The 22,159-nt window shown below is 40.1% G+C and overlaps 1 protein-coding gene across 4 annotated transcripts in view; it reads left to right on the top strand.

Moving 5' to 3' along the window:
* The window catches only part of dlg1 (MAGUK family member discs large 1), a 401,255-nt gene that overhangs the window by 183,192 nt on the left and 195,904 nt on the right, over window positions 1–22,159 (top strand). For all 4 annotated transcript variants that reach the window (XM_019061367.2, XM_072306235.1, XM_019061369.2 and 1 more), the window contains one exon: window positions 9,527–9,709. In XM_019061367.2, coding sequence (XP_018916912.1) covers window positions 9,527–9,709 — 183 coding nt within the window. The remainder of the gene's footprint in view (window positions 1–9,526; window positions 9,710–22,159) is intronic.

Raw genomic sequence — 22,159 nt, 5'->3', positions numbered from 1 at the left:
CTCTATGAAAATGCCGAAAATCTTGAGTGGGAAATGTCAAAGACACTTATTAGTTTTGAAGAAAATTTCTGAGTCTTGTTCTCTACAGTTCAGAATAAAAACTATAAATGAGGGCTATAAAATGCGTGTTTATTTTTTATTCTGGTTTTCTCATTTTTTATTTTTTTAAATTTATTTGTATTTATTTTTTTCAAGCCCCCCCCCCCCCCAATTCTAGGCTATCATAAATTATGTAAACTCTTTTACTCGTGAGAACCAGTTTTTCAAGTTTGAAGTAGTTTCCATGACTGACTTTTCTTGACTCCAGGGAACTCGCCTGAGTTCCTTGACGGTATCAGGGAAATCGCGTCATTTCCATGACTGACGTTCCTTGACTCCAGGGAACTCACTTGACTTCCTTGACAGTGTCAGGGAAATCGCATCATTTCCATGACAGCCAGGGAAATCGCGTAATTTCCATGACTGACGAGTCAAGGAAATCATCCGATTTCCTTCACTCGTCCAAGGAAATCATTTGATTTCCTTCACTGGTCCAAGGAAATCATTTGATTTCCTTCACTCGTCCAAGGAAATCATCTGGTTTCCGTGACTTTTCCAAGGAAATCAAGTGATTTCCTTGGAAAAGTGAAGGAAATCAGCTCATTTCCGTGACTAAGTCAAGGAACGTTTTTACTTGGGTATAGCACTGGCTACTAGATTTCCTAGGCTGCATTTACAGATTTGAAGGCAGATAAAAATCAGCGGCGATTTTGCAAATAGGCAATACTGTTTTTCCTCCATTTAAATCCATTAAATGGACGTATTATGCGAAAAGGAGATATGTGGAAGTGGAAAGATGGGGTGTGCTCGTTAGTGGTCGGGCCATAAGAATGAATGGGGAATATAAAGCGCCAGTGACGTCAGCGGCAATGAGTGCGCACTCTAACGACGGGGAGATGGTCGTCGGGGCGCTGTAACTCGTGAGCCCTGTCCACAAGGCTCTCTTGCCATGCCCGCGGCTCATGAGTTAGCATATTTTGGCGTTTAGCTCCTTTTGATTTAATGTCAAATCCCGCTTCTCAATTTTCTCAAAAGGAGCTATATCCACTTTTACATTGTTTCTTATGACCCAACTAACGAGCACACCCCATCTTTCCACTTGCACATATCTCCTTTTAGCATAAATACGTCCAAATATATCGATATGAGTCGAGGCAAGCTGCCACACCAAGAATCGATTGTTTTACATGCATTTAAACGGAGAAAAAACAGTGTTTCCAACTTTCAGGAATCGTCAGTGCACACTACGACCAACTCTCATTCTTTTTCTATCCACTCAGACGAATACACGCTTCCTTCCGGTAGGTTCATGTGTTTCAGGTTATCGGGAAAGATCTCAGGTTACGGCATTGAAGTAGCTTTCTTGCACGTTCTGCCGCGCTAAGGAGAAAGCCGTATGAGCATTCGAGAGTTGCCAAATTTCCTTCGATAAAATGTTTATTTTTGAGGAAAATTATGAATATTTTTCCTTGAAATTTTCAGGAGTTTTAGATCAAATCACAAACAAAATTATCCGAGAAATTGGTAGACAAACATTCAAAAAATTTCCTGAAAATTAGCGATTTGCCTGGGAGAAATTCGGCAACACCTGATGGCTCATACGGCGTTTTTCCTCAGCACGGCAGCGTTGATCGATTCAATTTCCACCAGTTCTGTGAGCTCCCCGAAATGCATCAAACGAAAATCTAATGAGACTTGGCTGGTAGAATACTGGCAGCCTAGGAGCGGGAAATTCGACAGAAGTGGGGGTGGGGGGAAAGAGTGCGGAAGAGAGGGGAATTGGGTAAAGTGAGGCCAGAAGAGAGGAGGAACTGTAAAAGGTTCCCAACAATGCATCCCTCTCGCGTCGCTCGGTGGAATGCAGTCGCGGACTATGTGCAGTGGCACAATGGAAGCTGAAGAAGAGGCGAAATTCGTGTTAGTAGGGCAGTGTAGTCGAATATCGGGAGGGGAGGGGCACCGAAGGGGAGCCACTGGAGTGATAAAGCGGGAAATTGTGAAAATGCGGAGGAAGGGGCAGCCAGAGGGAGAGAGATTGCACACCCGTTTTTACACTCACCTCTCGTTGCCGTCTCGCGAGTAGAAAAACGGATTTTTTCGCCAGACTGTGACAGGGTTCCAGGCGGTCTGGAAAACCGATAGAGAATTTGCAGGTGTTTTAAATTTTGTGAATTCAATCTTCACTGGAAAGAAACACATTGGATCTAGAGTCCAGACTCGTAAAAACATCGACAAGAAAAAATACTCTTGATTCAATCGGATTTTTGCTCAAATCAAGAACCAAGCCTCTTAATTTGACCGGATTTCTTTTTGATTTAAGCTTAAATCTGATTGAATCATGAGTATTTTTCCTTGTCAATGTTTTCAAGAGTCTTGACTCTAGATCCAATGTGTTTTTTTTCCAGCGTTTAAAATGATACTGGTGGGAAAACTGAGTACGAGAATATCCTCGGTTTCAAAATTGAACAATTATTGGAGAAATTATGACAAAATAACTTAATCTGCTAAAATACGTGTGTTTAAATGGAAAATGCCGCCAGATGACGTCTTAAAGTGGCACATTTTCTCACTGTTAAATTTAGTTTTCTCCAATTTCCCATGTCAGAAAAAGTAATGATAAATACTGCGAACTCAGTCCATTAGGCACTCCTAGATAAAGCAATAAATTTTTTGTGTGTGCAAATTCTCCATTTGCGACGCCCGGGAAAAGTTAGGGAATTTATGGGAAAAGTCAGGGAATTTCTGACACAGCTACTAATCACTTTAACATCACTGATCCTCCGACTGTTCACCCTTCCTTGTTATCTTTGTGGCTTGCTATCTTTCAACGTGCCACTTTATGCCTTTTGCCGTTGGTAATTTGATCTCCATACATGGAATTTTTGCCTAAAGCTAAGCAAAAGTCGGCGTATTTCTAAAAAAAAGTGGAAATTTTGTTCGAAGGTCAGGAAAAGTCAAAGAATTCAAAACTTTTGAAGTTAGAGAAAAGCGAAAATATTTAGGGAGTATTCTGGGAAAGTCAGGGAATCTGCAGTTGAAGAAATTATGGCAACCCTGCTCTTAGTCAGTGGCGGGATCTTTTGAGAGGCCGCGCAGTAAGGCTGTCCTGAAAAGGTCATCAAACGGAGACGATGCATATTTCGCCTTGCCTCCGGCCGAAGACATCGAGACTCCTTCATACAGTAGTATGGCGTATCCGAGGAAAGAGGCAAAAAGTAGTCATGTTCAGTTGTAAAAATTCAATTAAAACCCGGGAATAGAATAATTAGTAATCGTTAGATTTCATGTCCGGGACCGAGGGGGAAATCCAAGAAACTGCTTCGACTTTTTTGATGTTACTGCAGCGACATCATCAACCAACTGGGGCGAAGAACATTTGTATTGCATTTAGCAAAAAGGAACCAGCGCTAATACAGCGTTGTAAAATTTTGCCTCTTTATAATTATCTAAAAAAAATTTTAGAATAGCAAATAGTTTTGCCTTTCCCCCGAATAATGGTTAATTTGAAAGGAAAAGTAATCGTTTAAATTTTAATACTATGCACACATATTAAGTATTTTTAAAAGAAAAGAAGAAGTTGCACGAATTTGAAAACACCATAATCGCGCTGCGGTTCCTTTTTGCTAAATGCGATTCATTTGTTCTCTGTGGACACAGCTCCTTTCATTACGGCTTCATTTCCAGTTTTTCGTATTTTGTCACAGTGGTGACGACATACAGCAAAAATAGTGTAACGGTGCTTTAAAGAAAGATCAAAAAAGGGTACATTGGAAAAAACACACATTGGATCTAGTGTCCAGACTCTTGAAAACATTGACAAGAAAAAGGACTCATGATTCAATCAGATTTAAGCTTAAATCAAGAGGAAATCCGCTCAAATTAAGAGGCTTGGTTCTTTAAGCTTAAATCTGATTGAATCAAGAGTATCTTTTCTTGTCGATGTTTTTAAGTGTCTGGACTCTAGATCCAATGTGTTTTTTTTTCCAGTGTATATACCAATAAATGTCAATGATACTCTATTTAAGTAACTCAAAAGCAACCCTATCTCTACTTACGCTGTAATGATTCTGCTAAAAAGGCGCTTATAAATTAATATCAGGGCAAAAAATTTGATATATTAACTGTTTTGTACGAGGAAGTGTTAATTACGGGGAAAGTGGAATAGAAAGCACGAGAGTCGAACGAAATTTAGGCACGCGGCCAAGAAAGGCAGAACGCGAACGCCACTTCCTGTAGAGGTCGTCAGTAAATATTACGTAAGGCTAAATTTCCTATATTTTATTCTTTCACTTTTCCCCTCAATAATGTTGCTCTGGAACTCCGCAAAATATTACTTAAAAGTGGACACGACACACAGTGGATCGAATCAATCGGAGAGGTCGGACGTGGAATTCCTGGCAAAAACTGCAAATTTTTATGTTAACTTCGTTGCATGTTGAATTTTAAGAGGTGCTCTTGGAAGAAAATCTCACGAGAAAGCCAATAGAACCACTTTTAAAACCTCGAAGTCTTGTATAAAAGGAGTTATAAGCTTTCGGGGTTTCCAAATTTTGTCCGACCTCTCCCATTGGCTCGATCCACCGTGCGACATCTCAATTGAGAAAAAATCTATCGTTAACAACATTACGATATTCATCGATCAAAGCATCGAGCATGACAAGGGAGATGCAAGAAGTATATTTAAGCCGTGGATTTGAAAGGGAATTGCTTCAATTCTCATGAGAATATCATCACTAAAAGCTCTCGCTGCCCGTCTAAAGTCCCATTTTTTGTCATAGTTCGTTATAGCTCTTTATGTGCTCTATTCAGATTTTATAAATATGACCGAGGTTTATTCTATTACGTGATAAAGTTGTGAATTCTCTGATTTGATCGATGTAAATGTTCATTTTTTGTCACAGTTTGTTCGAAAGATCTACCGGGCTGATTTTAACGATTTTTGCGGCCATAGATGAGCCCTCTCCCTCTCTATTCAAGCCCCGGGCGGTGGGACTGCCTAGCGGCCAGGGTATACTCCCTAGTAAACTTCTATTTTGAAGTCTCATTGAGGGAAAGTTGGATGGCAGAAACGGAATGTAGAAGGTTCCGGAACCTCTGGAAAAAAACATCGAATGAAATACGAGACTTTCATCAAACTCGTAGGATGTCTCTCGCGTGAACGTGACGCCACAGTGCTCTCTAAGATGTTTCTCATTGGTGAGATTGAGACGCTCTCTTGCCTCGTTTGCTTGCATTGCCGTGTTTTCAAACAGTTCATTTACTTTAGCACAGCAATCGATCACAGAAAATAAATATTCGCGAGGACTCAGTTTATTTTTAAAGCACAGAGCTGGAGGTGGTCGCTCCGGAAGCCTGAAGCGCGGTTGTCAAATTGAAGCAATCGAGTGCCCGGTAAACGGGGAATGTCGTGCTTTCGTGGTGCATTTTGGCAGACGTGGCAGAGGGGTCAATTTTTTTTTGTTCCACCCTTCTCAGAAGGCGAGTGCTGTTCCACGATGATTGATGCACTTCTGAACGCAACCTGGACACGAGGTTGCAAGCTCTCCATCCGAGAGGAAGAAGCCACTAAAACTCCGGTACACTTTTTCCATAAATATTACCCTCTGAATGAGAAGGAGTGTCCTTAAGGTTCAAGTAAGAGGACGAGAAGGGCAGGAAATGTTATATAATCTCACGAGAGAATCAAAATATTTTTCTATTGTCCGAATTTTTAATACCTTCACTTGAAAAAAAAGCCTCTTAGATCTGGAGCCCTGACCCTTAAAAAATTTGACGAAAAAATAATTTCGATTCAATCAGGTTTTTGATTGATTCGAAAGTCAAGACTCTCAATTTAGACGGATTTCCTTTTGATCGAAGCAAAAATTCGATTGAATCGAGAGTAATTTTCCTCGTAAAATTTGAAAGTCCAGTTTCTGAATCGAAGAGATTTTTTTTCCAGTGTTTATTTTTTACAACCGCCGAAAGTGAGGTTGCGAGAATTTCAATAAAAGAAACCGAGAATTTAAAAGCAAATCGGTTTTCGGCAAATAACAAACTATTAAACGCTCCGTTCTATTCCTGTCAGCAGATCGTTTTTCAAAATTTAAGTAATTTCCACGTCAAAAGTCAAGGAAAAGCTGCCAAAAGCCAGGGAATCGTTTTGTTGTATCAGTATCTATAAACTTAGGTACAAATGAAATTAGCGAAACGACAAGATCACACGTTTAAGCGTTATAACCTCTGAAAGGGAAAGTTGTCTTAGTCCGGTCGGTGGGTATTTGGCGGACGTCCATTATTGGGGGATTAGCCTGCACGATGAAAAAACCTTGGGTAATTTGAAGCATTGACAACAGGGCAGGGCGTAATGAAAAATAGACCATCGCCGAAATATATAAATTACTAGCCGTAACAAGCTCGCTATGCGAGCTGTCACGTTTACCGAGGGATGGGGGTTTGTCCCTGGACCCTGATGGTTCCTCCATCAGGGAAGAAAGTAGCGATGTGCTCTGCGAGTCGCAGTTAAAATAAGAAACTCATGTAAAGTTATAATTCAGAGGATAATTTTTAAAAGCCTTGTAAGGTGAGTGAAACATACTCTACACTTACACCACAACTACAAATAATACAACCGAAACCAATGCAACATGACAATGGGAGTAATGGGACAAGGCGCTTGTTGATGACGGCGCAGAGATACAACTATTCGTGCTTAATGGCTGTCCGTGATGTGTCTACAAAATTGAAGGCGCGAAGCGTGAACTTGCAATGATCCGCTCTATTGTTGCGAAAGAGGTGTCGTTAAGACTTGGGAAGAGAGTTAAAAAACGAAGCCCGATTTCATATTTCCTATTTTCGGCTGTGTTGACATTCGATGTTTTTCTTTTTTATTAAATTCGACGCCGATCCTTTCTTGAGGATGTATTTGTAGAAGTGCATCCTATAGAGCTCGTATGTACCGGCCCCATACAACCCGCAGGGCACGTGTGGACAAGCCTCGGGTGATTTTGACCTGGCTTGAGCACCTAAGGGTCAAAATGTCGATCATCTAAGATAATTTCAAATACCTCGAAAGGATAACCAGATGAGCCAAACTTTAAATATAAAATTTAAAATTTGTTTATTATTATTTAATCAGCGCATCTTTGAGTATTCAAATGTAGTACTCATTCAAATTCATATTTATGATAGAAAAAGATACTATTTTGACCTGAGGAATTGCCCCCTGAAATCCCATCGGTTAAACCTGGGACACCCTTTATGGGTAGCCCGGTCTCATTGCCTGAATTGGTAGCGACGCTGCCAGCTCTCATGGAAAATGATATGAAATGCGTGATGCCCTCGCCGCGCTCGTCGTGCATAGTGTAGAAATGCGCGTGTATCAATACAAAATTACACTGATTTTTCCTCCGATCCCAGACGAAAATTAGAAAAATTGCGGGCGAAAGATGCTCAGTCACATTCCCGCTAAAAATTGGATTTTCGGAGTCCATTTCACAACCTTGGAGTGGAGTTACGTTCCTTCATCCAGGAAGCTACGAATATGATAAAATGGACCGAGTTTAACAGAAAGGAACCAAGCCACATCAGCTATTGCCAAATTTAAGGAGGCAATTTAATTTTTTACAAAAGAAGGTTTGTACGGATTCCATTGAAAATTTCAGGGGATTTGCTTCGCACTATGCAGAAAATTCACTGAAATTTGCACCAAAATCCGCACAACAGTTTCACGGAAAAAATTAAATTGCCCACTTGAAGGCGATAGCTGATGTGGCTTGGCTCCTCTCTGCTTAACGCGGTCCAAATGGACGTATTTCTATCAAACGGAACTAAGCGCCATAGGGGGAAGAGGGTAGAGGGGGGCTTGGATTGGCTGCAGAAACGGGCGTCGGGCTCGTTCCGTCCTATACCCCCAATGCTTTTTCCATGGCGCTTAGTTCCGTTTGACAGAACTTGCTATCCGGCATTCTAAATTCCTCAAAAGGAACTCAAATTGGCGCTTAGTTCCGTTCGACAGAAATACGTCCAAATATAAATTGAAAATATCGTCTGCTGCCATCGGAGGTTTCCAGAGGAACTTATTTCGGAGCCAGATGGAGAGTCGTGACGAAGCTATCTCGAGTCTGTTGGTTCGGCAACCGGGCAATCGATCCGAATGACCTTATTTCCCGTGAAAATTCATCACCCGCAAGTCTCGCAATACTAATTAAGCGCCGCCGCCGCGCATTGAGTCCCGATCCCCTACTGATGCCCCGGCGAAAACGCTTCAGCCAATACCAATGCCCTAGCCCCCCCCCCCCCCCCCCTCCACCAGATGCATCCCCAACTAGCACCGGCATTTAAATTTAAATTGAACATCAGGACACCAGAGAATTTTCCGCGCGGCCAGCAGCCTGATCATCAAGTTCAATAAGTGCGCATGATAAGCTTTGCTTATTTATCATACATATTAATTATACCAAGGGGCTATGACTCCTGACCCCCCTCCCTCCGCGCTCCTACCTACCCCCTCCCCTTCTTGTGCCCCACGATTTTCGATCGGAAATGGCTCTATGTAGATGAACTCATGAGGGGCCCACCCCACCAAGCGGCCAGGGGGCGTACCCCCTATACTTTATAATGATGGGTCTGTTGTAAACTTTTACTAGAGCAAAAATAAGAGTTGTTTCTATCAATAAATGTCTCAAAAATCACGATGTGCGCATTAACAAAGTTTGAAATGCACTCCTAACTCCACAATCTCCGTAAGAAATTTTCGGGTACTTTTTAGCGTCCCGCTTCAAAATTGAAACGACGACACAGGTAAACTTTCGTAAGAGGTGTCGTTCTATATCCAACCCCTGTGCTTTAGGATACTACAAATTATTTAATATAGCCGACTCCAATTCTCCAAATCGCAAGCCTGGATGAGATTCTTACCATTTGTTGTAACCCAGCGTGCTTATATTCATGATTTCTTCGCGTTGATGAAGATCCGCTTTGGTTGACTTTGTGCTCCCGATTGCGATTTGCGTGCGGAAGCGTCGGCTATGTTGAGTATTGCAATTGGACGTATTTCTGTCAAACGGAACTATGTGTATTATGACGTGAGTCCTGTGATGCATATAATCTAATGGGTTTCAGGGCTCATGTCTTAATGCACATAGTTCCGTTCGGCAGAAATACGTCCAATTTATTGTGAAAGGGTTGAATGAAACGACTCCTCTAACGAAATGTTCACCTGTGCCGTAGTATCGTTTTTGAAGCGAGAAGCTCAAAAAAACGCAAATTTCTCACGCAGTTTGAGAAGGTATGAGTGCATTTCAAACCTTGCCAATACGCCCATCGTGATTTGTGAGACTTTCACTGATAGAAACAACTCTTATTTTTGAATTAGCAAAAGTTTGCAACGGGCCCATTGTGAATGAGCCCGCTGTGTTGATGTGAAAAATAATGTGATAATTCACCATGTTGCTCTTATTTATTGAAGCTATACCGCAGTGTTAATTAGGATATTTTGTGGTTTCAGAAAACGAGGTATAATGAAGACGATCTGCCTCCACCCCCGTCTCCTCCACAATTGAAAGAAGTGACGTCACTGGATGGAGTACCCAGAGCCGGCAATGGAGAGACCAATCTCATAATTGACCCGAGCACACCGCAAATGATAATCAGGAATGATCATCATTCTGTTCTTCCCAGTCACAATCAGGTTAGTGCCCTTGTCTCATCTTCAGCGACTCCGGCAAATGTTGAATGCCTCCGAATCAAAGACAATCTTTGGAAAATGATCAACCTCCAATTTATTGAACCACATCTTGCCATTCGGAACTAGAATTTCTGACTCATCGATCAAAAATATTTTGTGCATAGGGGAACTAATGGTACATACGTTGTTTTTCAACTACGATAAAAATTACAGTTCCTAATTGCAGAATGCAGGCCAAATACTATCGCATGCATCTTATCGGTTCAATGCAAACCGGCAAAGGTTCCCGTTCATGTTAGTCCTAATCCTGAGTAAAACATGAAACTAGTCCACTGCCGGATGGTCTCCCTAAAGAGTTGATTAAATGAGCAAGTAATTCGTTTGTCTTTTTGTCCGTCTTCCTTTTCATTCCTTTTTTGAGCTCTAGCTCGAGGTTCTTTTGTGAGGGAAGCATCGGCTTTCGTGTTCTCCCTTTTTTACTTTCAAGATAAATGAATTGAGCACTCCTTTTTATGACAGATAATTAGCAAGCTTGGCCCCGCTTTGCTTTATCTGCATTGCTTACATGATTCGAATTTTCCTTCTTGAGCGTCATCAAAATAATGTCTTCAAGTCTATTTTGAGTTTATGATCTCACTTTGAAGTATGATAATCCCACCCCTGAACAATCGTTAAAACTAACGAGGTTTAATGGCAGGATTTCTATCCGCAGTTGAGCAAATATGTAACGAGCAAATTTTTATGGAAGTGGCCCGCTTTTAAAAGAGTCAAGGTTCGCAATGAACATACAAATGTGAATTCTATAATGCCATCTTTCAATAGTTCTTTCTTGTGGACCAAGGAAGGAGCACAAATAACATTTCGTCACCTTCCAGGCAAAGTATCACAAGCGCCATGCGACGTTTAAAAATTTCCGCCGCCATTTTATTTTTTTACTGAGAAATTGTTGGTTGAGTCTGTTCGAAAATTTCACTAAATTTTATCGGCAGCACAAAGAAAATTCGGTGTAATTTTCGGACAGCTTCGTTGAACAATTTCTCTGTAAAAAATATAATGGCGGCGGAAATTTTTAATCGTCGCATGGCGCTTGTGATACTTTGCCTGGAAGGTGACGATTTAAGCCTAGATGCATAAAATTTTTACAATGAACACTAAGCTCACTATCTTCACACATGTTACGTTACACTGAGATAAACCTGAGTAACCTCTACATTTGGGCACTGCAATTTCAGTGCACCACATCAATTGTTGCATCATTAGTTTCTCGTAATAACAGTGGCGTTTTCCTTTATGGTTTGTTTTGACATCCCCTCGCCCCCTCCGTGGTTGTAAATTGAGCTGTAATTATTTCAGAGAGTCCCGGTATGTGTTTTTTTTAGCGCGGTTTTAATCCCTTTTTTAAGTTGATCTATCTCTTTGTACTTAATAGTTTGTGTAAATAATATAGCCTTTCGGGTATTTTTATTTTTACTTTTGTGAAGTTTATACTCTGAAAAACACCATTTAAAGATCAAATGAAAGGCAGCCTTAATGAAGATTAAGTAGGACTAGTAAAATTACGCACACCTATCTACGTGTATCGGGTGATTTTGGTGGATTAGATTTTGTTATATTAAACCCAACGAGCGATTCGTATTTTATCCAAAAGGTTAAAAAAAAAGGATTCTACATCTAACAGTCGCCGAAGAGTATCAATGAAATAGAATGGGTTTTCTCACTTGGAAATACCCACCTTCACAGCAGTTAAAGTAATTGTGATAGAATGTAATGACACACCAAGAAGTAAGAGGAACGAGGAGGAGGAAAAAAGAGATAGGTTGTTGTTGTTGTATACATTCATTTGTAGGTGCTTTAGTCTGAAACAGACAGACAAGAATAAATTCTCGTTAATGGCTGCAGCACAGGTGTAGGTTTCACGTAAGATAGGAAAATTTGAGCGATGAATTCGCCTTACAGATGCTCTCATTTAAAATACTAATGTTTGGCTCCAAGGGTCTTCTTTCCTTCTCGTTTGATAATATAATCAGGCTTTTCAATTTTTTTCACATTTTTCCGAACTAAGGATTTAGTGCAAGTTGCATTTGATATTTGCAAATTGTGACAGAAAGCACATTTCTGTTGATCATGTTCCTCCTTTTCTTATCCACTATTTCCCTTTTCACTCGCTCTCCTCTTTCCCTCTTCTTTCGTATTGTATAATCGAATGGGTGTCTAAACCTTAAGTTTTATTTCTGACTCTGAAGATGTAGGTTTGACTTTCCTATTGTTTTCATACTTGAAGGGTAGAAAGACACTTGACAGAAGTCGTAGAAGTCCATGCTCGCTACTGATTAGTGCCGGATGACATCATTCGATTCGACGCGAAAACGGAGAGTTTTAAATTTGCAGAAAAGTTGCTCATTTTGAACTGGTTATCCCTCGGTTCCTAAGTTACTTTATCGCGTTTTTATGTATGCATCGTGTTCTACGCGTCATTTACCTTCAGGAAAATGTATTCGCATAGTCAAAATTCGCTCATGGTTTAGTGACCCATGAGCTTGTGTCACACTATCAAAATGTCAAGGTCAAGTGCTGTGATTGGTCCAAGTCATCGAATAAGTCAATCACAGCACCTGACTTTCATGTTTTGATGGCTAGCTTTGATAGTGTAACACAGGCTATTCAATTTAGAATTTTTGGATTTTAACGATGTTTGAAAATTTCTTGCGGTTTATTTCCATCCTACTCGTAGAAAATTAAAGAAATATGTTATATCTTGTGCCGAAGGACTCCACAATATCTATTTCAGTGTTCGGTTGCTGCAGCAGCGATGAAGTCACGTCTCGTGGATATTTCACGTCTCTTCCAAGTTATTTGAGCGGCCACTTTCCGGAGGAATTTAATTTCTGTGGACGATAAAACGTCTGATTCTCGCGCCCGGCTATTTATGATGTTCGTTCAATCGACACATGCTGTCGTGCTAACGGATAAAGCTGCATGATCATTTGGATGTTGCAAAATTTACTCCGATAAAATACGAATTTTCTGGAACAGCCCATAAGAAATTTCTCAAAGAATTGGATGTAGAGTTTGCATCTAAAAAACCAAAGGAAACATGACTTTTCTTGAACATCAATATGTTAAAGTATTTTTAGCAGTATCCAAATCTTAATGCAGGGTTAATGGGTCTTGTATGGCAACATTTGTAGGGCCACTGAATACGCCTCTGCCATAATGCCATTCTTGATCACCTACAACCAGAACCGTCTTCAAAAAACACATATTCGTACCGACCCGTCTATACGCTTAAACGCCTCGTGTGCAATCGGGAGGTAAGGTGGGTAGCTTAGGTTAGGTCAGGCAAAAAAAAATAAGCTCTGATACCCACGTATTAGGAAAACGCTCAGCTGCTTTCTATGTAGGCGCGTTTTTATGTTCCTTAAGGAGGTGAGCCCCATTGAGATAAAAGAACGTACTCAACAAAATTTCAACTATCAATTTTGAGAAAACTATACCACGGCTGGAAAATATTATAGAAAAACCATCATCGTCCTCCATGCTTTGACATCAGAAACATCAAATAAAGGTATCACAGATTAATATATTCTAAATATGTGAGGCCCCTCTCCGCCACCTTGCTGTTGAGCTGGTGCTCCATTCGGACGCATCGCCTAAAACCACCTAGTGCGACACATACACACACCAAAAAAAAAGTAAAAAAAACTAGTATACTAGAAATATACAGACAAGCTGAAAACAAAAAGCGCTCCTTATCGTCTGAGCGCTTAAAAATTCAGAGGCTATCGACGCACGATTCTAAATACCCCACAACTATTGTCATACTCGATCGTGTGTCACCAGCGGGTCGATTGTTGAATATATCGAATTATCCTGATCGATAAATCCCTATCCTAGCCATGCTTTTTATCGATCAATTAGGTCATTTGATATGGATTCAACAATCGAGTGTGAGTCGGCGTCGAAGCGGCAACATTATTGCAGAGCGGGAGCGATTGGATCGCCTTTCCGTCAGTCATGCTCTGTTTATCCGAGGTTTTAATCTCGCCGATCGGGAGCCCTGCCAAACCGCGGGAAATTTCCGAATTTTTCCGCCGCAGCCCGCACGAATTATCGAATTTCGCCGTCCAGTCGCCTGCCGGTCGTTTAACGACCTCCGACTGCCGCGCCAGCGGCCAAGGCAGTAAAACTCACCGCCTTTTGTTTACGTGAGTTTATTTGATTTTTCCATAGTATAAGACCCATATCCTCGTATTTTCGGTCACTTTATGCTCCAATATCCACCCTCGAGTCGCCCATCAACTTTCAAGTGTCCGATTATTTCTTTCATTTTCCCAGCGCCAGATTGATTAAGTGATAGCGGCCTCCTCTATCAATTTATTGGAATCGCTCCTTACGTCGAGGCAGGGATATTGATTTTGGATTACTTGGATGGGAGTCAAGTATGAGGAAGCACAATTCATTCGTGGACAACACACGTTCCTGGTTCTCGGATCAATTTCATTCCTGCAACCCGGTTTTATCCGCCACAATCTGCAAATCGAGTCTGCGAACAGTTCTCTTAACGCCCCAGTTTAGCTTCGTAATAAATTCATCGAATGGGGTTTTTAACGAACTCCTAGAAGGGTGCACTTGTGTCCCGACATTCCCTCTCCTTGAGACCGCGCAATACTGCCAAATATTACGTAAAAATCAGCTTAATTTGAATTTTATCTTATTGGGGAATGCAATCGATTGTTACGTAGTGATGAAAAGTTACCTTTGTTTGAGCAGTATGATTAAATGGACACGTTAAATTTCATATCTGTGATAAAAGAACCAAATTACTTTCACTCTCAATACGCAATGAAAAGATAAATATTTGGCTGAGATTCGTATCAATTTGGACCTTTGAAATGCCTCACACTTTATTATTGAAGTTCAAAACAGCTTTGAACTTATACGATTTGAACGTATCGTTACGTTTTCAAGAGAAAAATTGTGCAACTCAAATGCAGCGTTGTTGAAATCTTGCCAATCGTCTATTTCCCGAGGGAAGCTGCACAGTAGATTTTTGTGAAAATCTCGTTTTTGAATCGTAGGTTGTTGATTTACTTTAATGGATTTATCAATCACGGAAATACAAGAAAAATTTCGCATTATATTTATAGCTTCTTTGAAATTTGCAATTTTCTCCTAGATTTTGCACCATTCGGATGAAGCTAATTTGAGATTCTATTAAATTGATTAGAGTGGATCAAACCAGATTGAGAGACTATAGACGGATCTGTAATCTCGCAAATCCATCAAGCCTTCACCGATGCCTCTACGAACAAAAAAGGGGCCTAAAAGGGCAGTCAGCGTATGATTGCGAATTGCTCGGGTTTTTTTTTTACCTGTGAGTTCACGTTTCTGTCACAATTGAAGATCGTTTGAATGCAACTAACTTTTGTGATGATGTACATTTTTGATAAGTTGTGACTCGTGGGGTCTCATTGGATCAAAACCGTGATGCCAATATGAGCGGCTTGGGAGCATGAACAGTTAGTTCCCGATAAAAAACACACACTACTCGTCTCACTGAGTGTCCCTCACCCTATTGAGTTCGCCTTAAACAAGCAGCATGGCAATGTGAGCGGCTTGGAAGAACGAATAGTTGCGTGCACTAGTAAAAGATATCCGCGAAGGTTTAGAAATAAAATACTCTATCCTTGTGGATTCCTCAATACTTCGTTTTCTTTCAGCGCTATTGAAAACTAGTATTCCCAGCTATGCGAGGAAACTCAAATGGATAGATTTAATCCGTATCAACAGACTGTAATTCAAGTTGCTGAACTTTTTTATGGTCAATTTTTTTATTAGAGAACTTGACTCAGAACACCATAACGACGCCTCGAAAATGTCTTGGATTTTTAGATTTTGAAGAATGCATATCAAAATTTTCAAGTCAGTGCTCAGGTGAAGACACAAAACACTAGAAGTAATTAGGGAGCTTTTTATGTAGTTAGGCTGATACTGGTCAAAACCGCTGAAGCGTTGCTTAAGAACAACAACGCCGTGCTAATTATAATCGCCGTATGAGCCTTCAGGCGTTGCCAAAATTCTCCCGGCAAATCACTAATTTTCAGGACAATTTTTGAATATTTGTCTACCAATTTCTCTGATAATTTTTTTTTGTAATTTAATCTAAAACCTCTGAAAATTGTGAAGGAAAATTATTCATACTTGTCCTCAAAAATAAACATTTTATCGAAAGAAATTTAGCAACTCTCGAATGTTCATACTGCGTTCTTCCTTCGCACGGCAGAACAAGCTTAATGCGCTTGAGAGGTCTCTATCCTAGAGGTCGGCTAGCCAAATATGTACCCGCCAGACCCCAAGGAGTACTAAGGTCAGTTATCCAACCAGAATTATGCAGCCATATTGTATGACAAATAACTTACCATTTTACAATGTGATATTTTGAAACTTATGAAAGAGAATTTCTTTCAGTGAAAAATCTTGATAGAACCCTCAGTTTGTCTCGTGATTACTAGTACCCAATTTTAAATAATCTACGCGTGGTAAGTGTGGACGGAGAAAGAAAAAAAGGTTATACATTTGAGTGAGGCAGCTGTACAAAAACCGTAAATGTGAAAAATATCCACAGTTGTCACCCAGTGCCCAAAAAAAATAAAAATAAAAATAAAAACGTCAACCCATTCGACTCACACAGTAAAATTATTGTTTTTGTAAAGCATTTCTCCTTATTTTTCCTTTCGTCGTGTCGTTTAAATGACCTATTCATCTTCTACAGTAACCGCTGCGAAAAGAATGAAGACCATAGAGTAAAATTCGTCGATTATGCTGTGAAAAAGTGCTTCACACCGCGCATTTGGAGGGAATTCTGTGAGGATCCTGTTAGCGACACCTGGCGTCGAGAACCGCAACTACCTCCGGGGCTGTGAAAGTTCAGCTACCCGCACTTGTCACACGAGGGCGGAAGCTACTTCGCGCCCCCGTTCTATGAAGGATTGATTTTATTTAGCCTGACTCCAATCTAACTTCTCTCAGCCGAGTGTCAGCTTAGCTCTTATCGTTATTAGAACTCACTTCGAATACACCTGGATGGATTACGTCGAACTAACAAACCAATCAACGCAGCAAAAAATAATGGGCCCGTTGCAAACTTCACCTAGAGCAAAAAAAAAGAATTGCGTGTTAGAGAGGAAGGCTCGAAATTCACGATGAGCGCATCGGAAAAGTGTGACATTCTCTCCTTACTCCACAATCTGCGTGAGATAAATGTACTTGTTTAAGCTTCCTGCTTTGAAAACGATACTACATAACAGGTGAACATTTCGTAACAGAGTTGTCCATCCAACCACTGCGCAATGATCAACATGGCTGACGTGTGTCGTAGCGAGTGTAGTTCTTGCAGCGGGAAGCTTAAAAAATGCATATTTCTTACGCAGATTGTGAAGTTAGGAGTGTATTTCAGACCTTTTCGATACGCTCATTGTAATTTTTGAGCCATTACCTTCAAGAAATGACATTTCTCTTTGCTTTGGCAGAAGTTTGCAACAGGCCCCTTGTAATTCGAGCTCTGTTGATGTATTAGTAAGAACAATAAAAACACATTAAATACAAAACAAATGGGTTGACAAGGCCAAAGAAATCGAATAAACAAACCAGGACGTTTCGGGCCAATTACATGCGCATTCTCAACTGGAACAAAAGCTAAAAAATTGAAAATTAAAACAAGAAAATGAGCATGCAACTGACCGATGTAGGAATCAGTGTAAACTGAGAAACAGAGCAAAGATGGACAGAGGGGCACTAACGCCTCCTTGATGTATTAGTAAGAAGAGGGACAACTGTTGCGACACGTATCGAGGACTTTCTTCTAATGATATTATGTTGCAGCTGTTGCAGTGCTGCGTGCACAGTTGTTTCCCTCTACTGTAAGTCTGTATCTCTTGACATGAGAATTGGCCCGCGTTAAGCAGGAAGGAACCAAGCCGCATTAGCTTTTCCCTAATTTAACTTGACAATTTATTTTTTTTACATGAGAACGTTTGTGCGGATTTTTGTGCAAGTTTCAGTGAACTTTCTGCATAACTGAAAGCAAATCTCGAAAATTTCAAAGGAATCCGCACAGACGTTCTCTTGTAAGAAATTAAATTTCCCAGTTAAATTTGGCAATAGCTGATGCGGCTTGGTTCCTTTCTGCTCAACGCGATCCAATTAGTAGTCACTCGAACGACCCGGCGCGGCGCGGCGGCTTTTTACGGCTTTTTAGGGGCCGAGGCACTGTGCGCAGAAAGAAAGATACAGAGGACTTAATTCGAAACCCGCGATTTAAAATTACGGCGTTCAGAAGAACGGCAACACCAATTATCCATGGGCGGTTTTCCGCAGCATGGCTGCCTCTAATGTACTAGAAGTGACAAGGAGCCCAGAACGTTCTATCGAATCCAAGTTGTAGAAATAATGTGTACGATTTCAGGATTGGGGCGCCTTCAATTCGAGTGATACTTCCAGCGTTGCCGGAGAGTTAGTTTAGTTGCGTGACCTAACTTAACCCAACCTGACTCTGTTGCGATCGGTTCCTGAGCCTTGTGCCCGATTAGAATCATAATAGTCGGGTATTTTCAGTTACTGCCAAGTCAAAATTTGCTCCAACATTTTAGAATTGCTTTTCCTGTATTATTTTTTTTTTTTTTTTTTTACAAGGAAACTCATCAAATTATTTTTCTCACAGTTCCCCGTGATTTTTTGTCACTTTTTAGGTTTGGTAGATAATTCCTATCTCGGCTCTCCCTTGTAATCGATTTTGTGAGACTCGGTATCAGGTGGTGATCTATGACGGGAAACTCGAATTTTAAGTCAAATTTTCAAAATTCTAAAATCCAAGATGGCGGAATTGGCTTTGAATGCTATCCTCTGCTCCTGTACGATCGATTTTTGTGAAATTCGGTATCAGGGGGTTTTCTTTGGCGGTGAATTCGAATTTTCAATGAAATTTTAACAATTTCAAAATCCAAGATGCGTGGTCTCAGTGCTATATTAGCTTTTTCTAAAATATTTTTCCTTGCAATCATGTTATGAATGTACTCTCTGTTCATTTTCAAAATCAATATACCCTCAGCTAATATAGACTTCGATATGGGCGCGCTCTTCAACACTTATGTGTTGCAATTGTTTGTTTGTTTGTTTATTTATTTATTTATTTATACAAATACACTCTTTAAGTATGTGGCATAAAATTGGTCATTTAATAGAAGGATTAGAAGCAAAAATGAAGGTTTTCGCTACCTGAATGATCTACAATACGGCGCGCCGAATACCTATAATTTATGATATCATCATTCTGGCCATTGGAAGCACGTTTTCGCGCGACTATCACTTTTACTTAAGACGAACCTATTAGTAATTGCTTTATTCTGTGAAAAAATCAAGCTTTGATCCTTGCAAATTGATTCCAATTCACTAAAAAATTTAGAGGCAGATATCGTGTAGGTCGTGCTAGTTTAATTTAAACGGAACTCGTACCGGTTGAAGGATAATTGATGCATGTAAAATCTCCGTAATGAAAATTTTATCGTCTTCATATCACATCCTAAATAAGATGCATCTAGATCTACTAAAAATTCGAGCTAGAGAGGTTTTTTGAGTATGGAAAATCCGATAACAGTGTGGGAACTCGTCAAAATTAGCTATAAGGAAATTGTTCGTTTCGATAGCCTTTTTTTTTTTCTTTTTTTTTTTTTTTGCCAACCCAAGATAGAACCGTCATAAACATTCTAAGCAACATACGCCACAACGCTTAGGCGCAATAACTGACCTAAACACGCTGGGAAGATTTTTTTATGACTCAATCTTCTGATTATCTTGCTTAGGATGTAAACTAAATGAGATTCCAAGAGGAAATGACGTCGCCTTCTTGCGTAAGGGCGCATCTCAATTTCCACGTGAACCCTGTTTTGCATATGAATCCATGCTTTCTGGGGATCATGCTGAAAACGAGATTCGCTCTTACGCCAGAGAAGCGGCGATGAGTCATCGTAAAGTCAACTGCAGAATTTAATATTCTCACCGAAAGATAAAAAGCCTCCATGAAGCCAAAACTTTTTAGCCACCTCCTGTGTTCTGGCGTCCCTCCAAATGAAATACCCTCTTAGCAAGTCATGAAACTGTCGTAGTCAGTCATTTTAGGGAAACTAATGTCCCGAATCGAGTGTCTCATTTTTCTCAGGAGTGGGGCTCAAAATATTATGTTAAAATGGTAGGGGAAAATTACCTGGTCTCTGCGAAAGAATGTGCTCTTCAATTATCATAAATTAGGGAGGGTTACCTCTACGTAAACAAATTGACAAATTTTGTACGGGGATCTTCCCATAATTCGGGATGAAGAAGAAGTTCGGTCAAAGGGAACTATTCGTTCATTTAAGGCCTGATTCAGGTACTCAAACATTGGTCAAACTTTCGCGTGACTAGTCCGTCGAACCCGATGTAATTGAACAGAAACTAGCACGATGAAACGACTTTATTAGAAAAACATTGAAATACACCCTCTTCATTATTTCTGATGGTCATTATCGATAAATTGAAGCTGCTCTAAAAGTTAGTTGCTTCATAAAAAATTAGTTGAAATTTTTTTCAAAAGTAGTTAAAAAACTTGATTTAAAAGAAATGGAACCATTTAAGCATTAATGTCCAGATTTCTTAAAAACGTCTGTGAGGAAAGTCATAATCACTATAAGTTTGAGCGTAACTTGAGATTTTTCTCCGTGCCACAAGTGACACAGAAGGTTTGTTACTGCGACTGAGAATATTTAGATATTTTATTAAGATATTTAGATCTTTTCCAAAATAAAATGTTAATTTTGAAGAGGTTAATACTTTTGTTTTAATCGCAATGTTTACTTTAATTTGTTTCAGGTAAGAGTTTCTCTCGGTTTCACCAAACTACATACATTTCGGGAGGTTAGTTTTGAGCATTTTTATTTGCTAGCTTTAACCAAAGCGCAGTTGTAGTACAGATGGAATGCAAGATTGTTGGTCAATTAAGAAAGATGTAAGATCCAAATGAGAGTTTGTAAGTTTTACATTATTTTCAGGAGGTATCGAAGAACTTCCAAATGGACATTACTGTCAGGTATTAGCGAGCTGCCTTTCACTTCGACTCATCAGCTTGTGAACGAAATCTTGTCGATGTGATTTGAATGGATAATGGAATTCCCGGATTTACAAAGCTTTTTCGTAATCGACCAGAGTAATTTTTTCCAAGAATATTATAGAGGCTCTAACGTTAGTTTTGAGGATGAAACGTCAGTTTCCACACTCTTTCGCTTTCAAAATTTCTTAAATCTCGTTGATAAACGCGGTCTCTGTAACTGCAGTTTCCATGAAACCTCTAATATTTTCTTCGCTCTTATGACGTCAATTTTATTTAGCCTCCGGACAAAAACTGCAACGGATCAAATCGACTTTCGGGAAGTTGGGAAGCCATGATGATGTCATCCTCGCCTCAAAAAGTGAGAAAGGCAGCAGCTCTGTCTTGTGATGAATAGGTTTTTCATGCAATTAAAGAAATCCATCGGATATTCAAAAACACGCCATTAGTTTGCATCCAGGAGATCCATTCGGGACGTTCATTGTCTGCGTCTCTGCACTTTCCCAATTACTGCGGAGCTGACTTCGAAAATAAAGGGAAAACCCGGAAATGAACGTCCGTCGTTGTGTCGACGCGCGGAAGCTCCGCGGCGCCCAGAACCTCTGAAAGAAACAAGACGGGAGCAAAGTTGCCAGATTTCGCTCGCAAACTTTCGCATCTTTGCGTGCTCGCTGCGAAAATCGTAGTCATACATCGCACCTCTATGACCAGGGTGTCTACAAGTTCGGAATATCGGGAATTTCCAGAAAAAGTACTGATTTTTTAAGGGCGGTCCGGAAGTACTGAAAAAGTGCGGAAATTCTCCAGGAAGGTCCGGAATTTTTTGTCATTGTTGTCGTTATTTGAGCGAGAAATTCATATTTTTGAAATTTTTCGAATTTTTTCAATCGGAGGTACTGAAAAAGTACTGAATTTTTTTATCGATGAGGTACTGAATTTCTTAGAAAAGTACTGTAAAATTGCTGATTTTTGGCCAGCTTGTTTTAGTAGACACCCTGATATGACGTAAGGATGCATCTCTTTTTCCACGTGAGCCCTGAAAAGCATAGAATTATATCGAGAACAGGGCTCACGTGGAAATTGACGTCAGAGGAACGAGAAATACGGATGACGTCAGAGTGAAGCGCGTCGTGCCGTGGCGACTACTAATCTGCTACGCTAAGAAAAAACGCCGTATGAGCCTTCAGCCGTTGCCATTTTTCTTTCGATATAGAGCGAATTTACCGGGGAAATCTTGAATATTTTTCTTCCATTTTTCCACACAAATTTGTTGGTAGTTCAATCTAAAATATATAAAGATTCCAAGGAAAAATATGCAT

This window comes from Bemisia tabaci, chromosome 1 (assembly GCF_918797505.1).
Source record: "Bemisia tabaci chromosome 1, PGI_BMITA_v3".
NCBI classification, from domain to species: domain Eukaryota; kingdom Metazoa; phylum Arthropoda; class Insecta; order Hemiptera; family Aleyrodidae; genus Bemisia; species Bemisia tabaci.
Note: the sequence above shows the minus strand (reverse complement) of the source record. Positions and strands in the feature narration are given on the sequence as shown.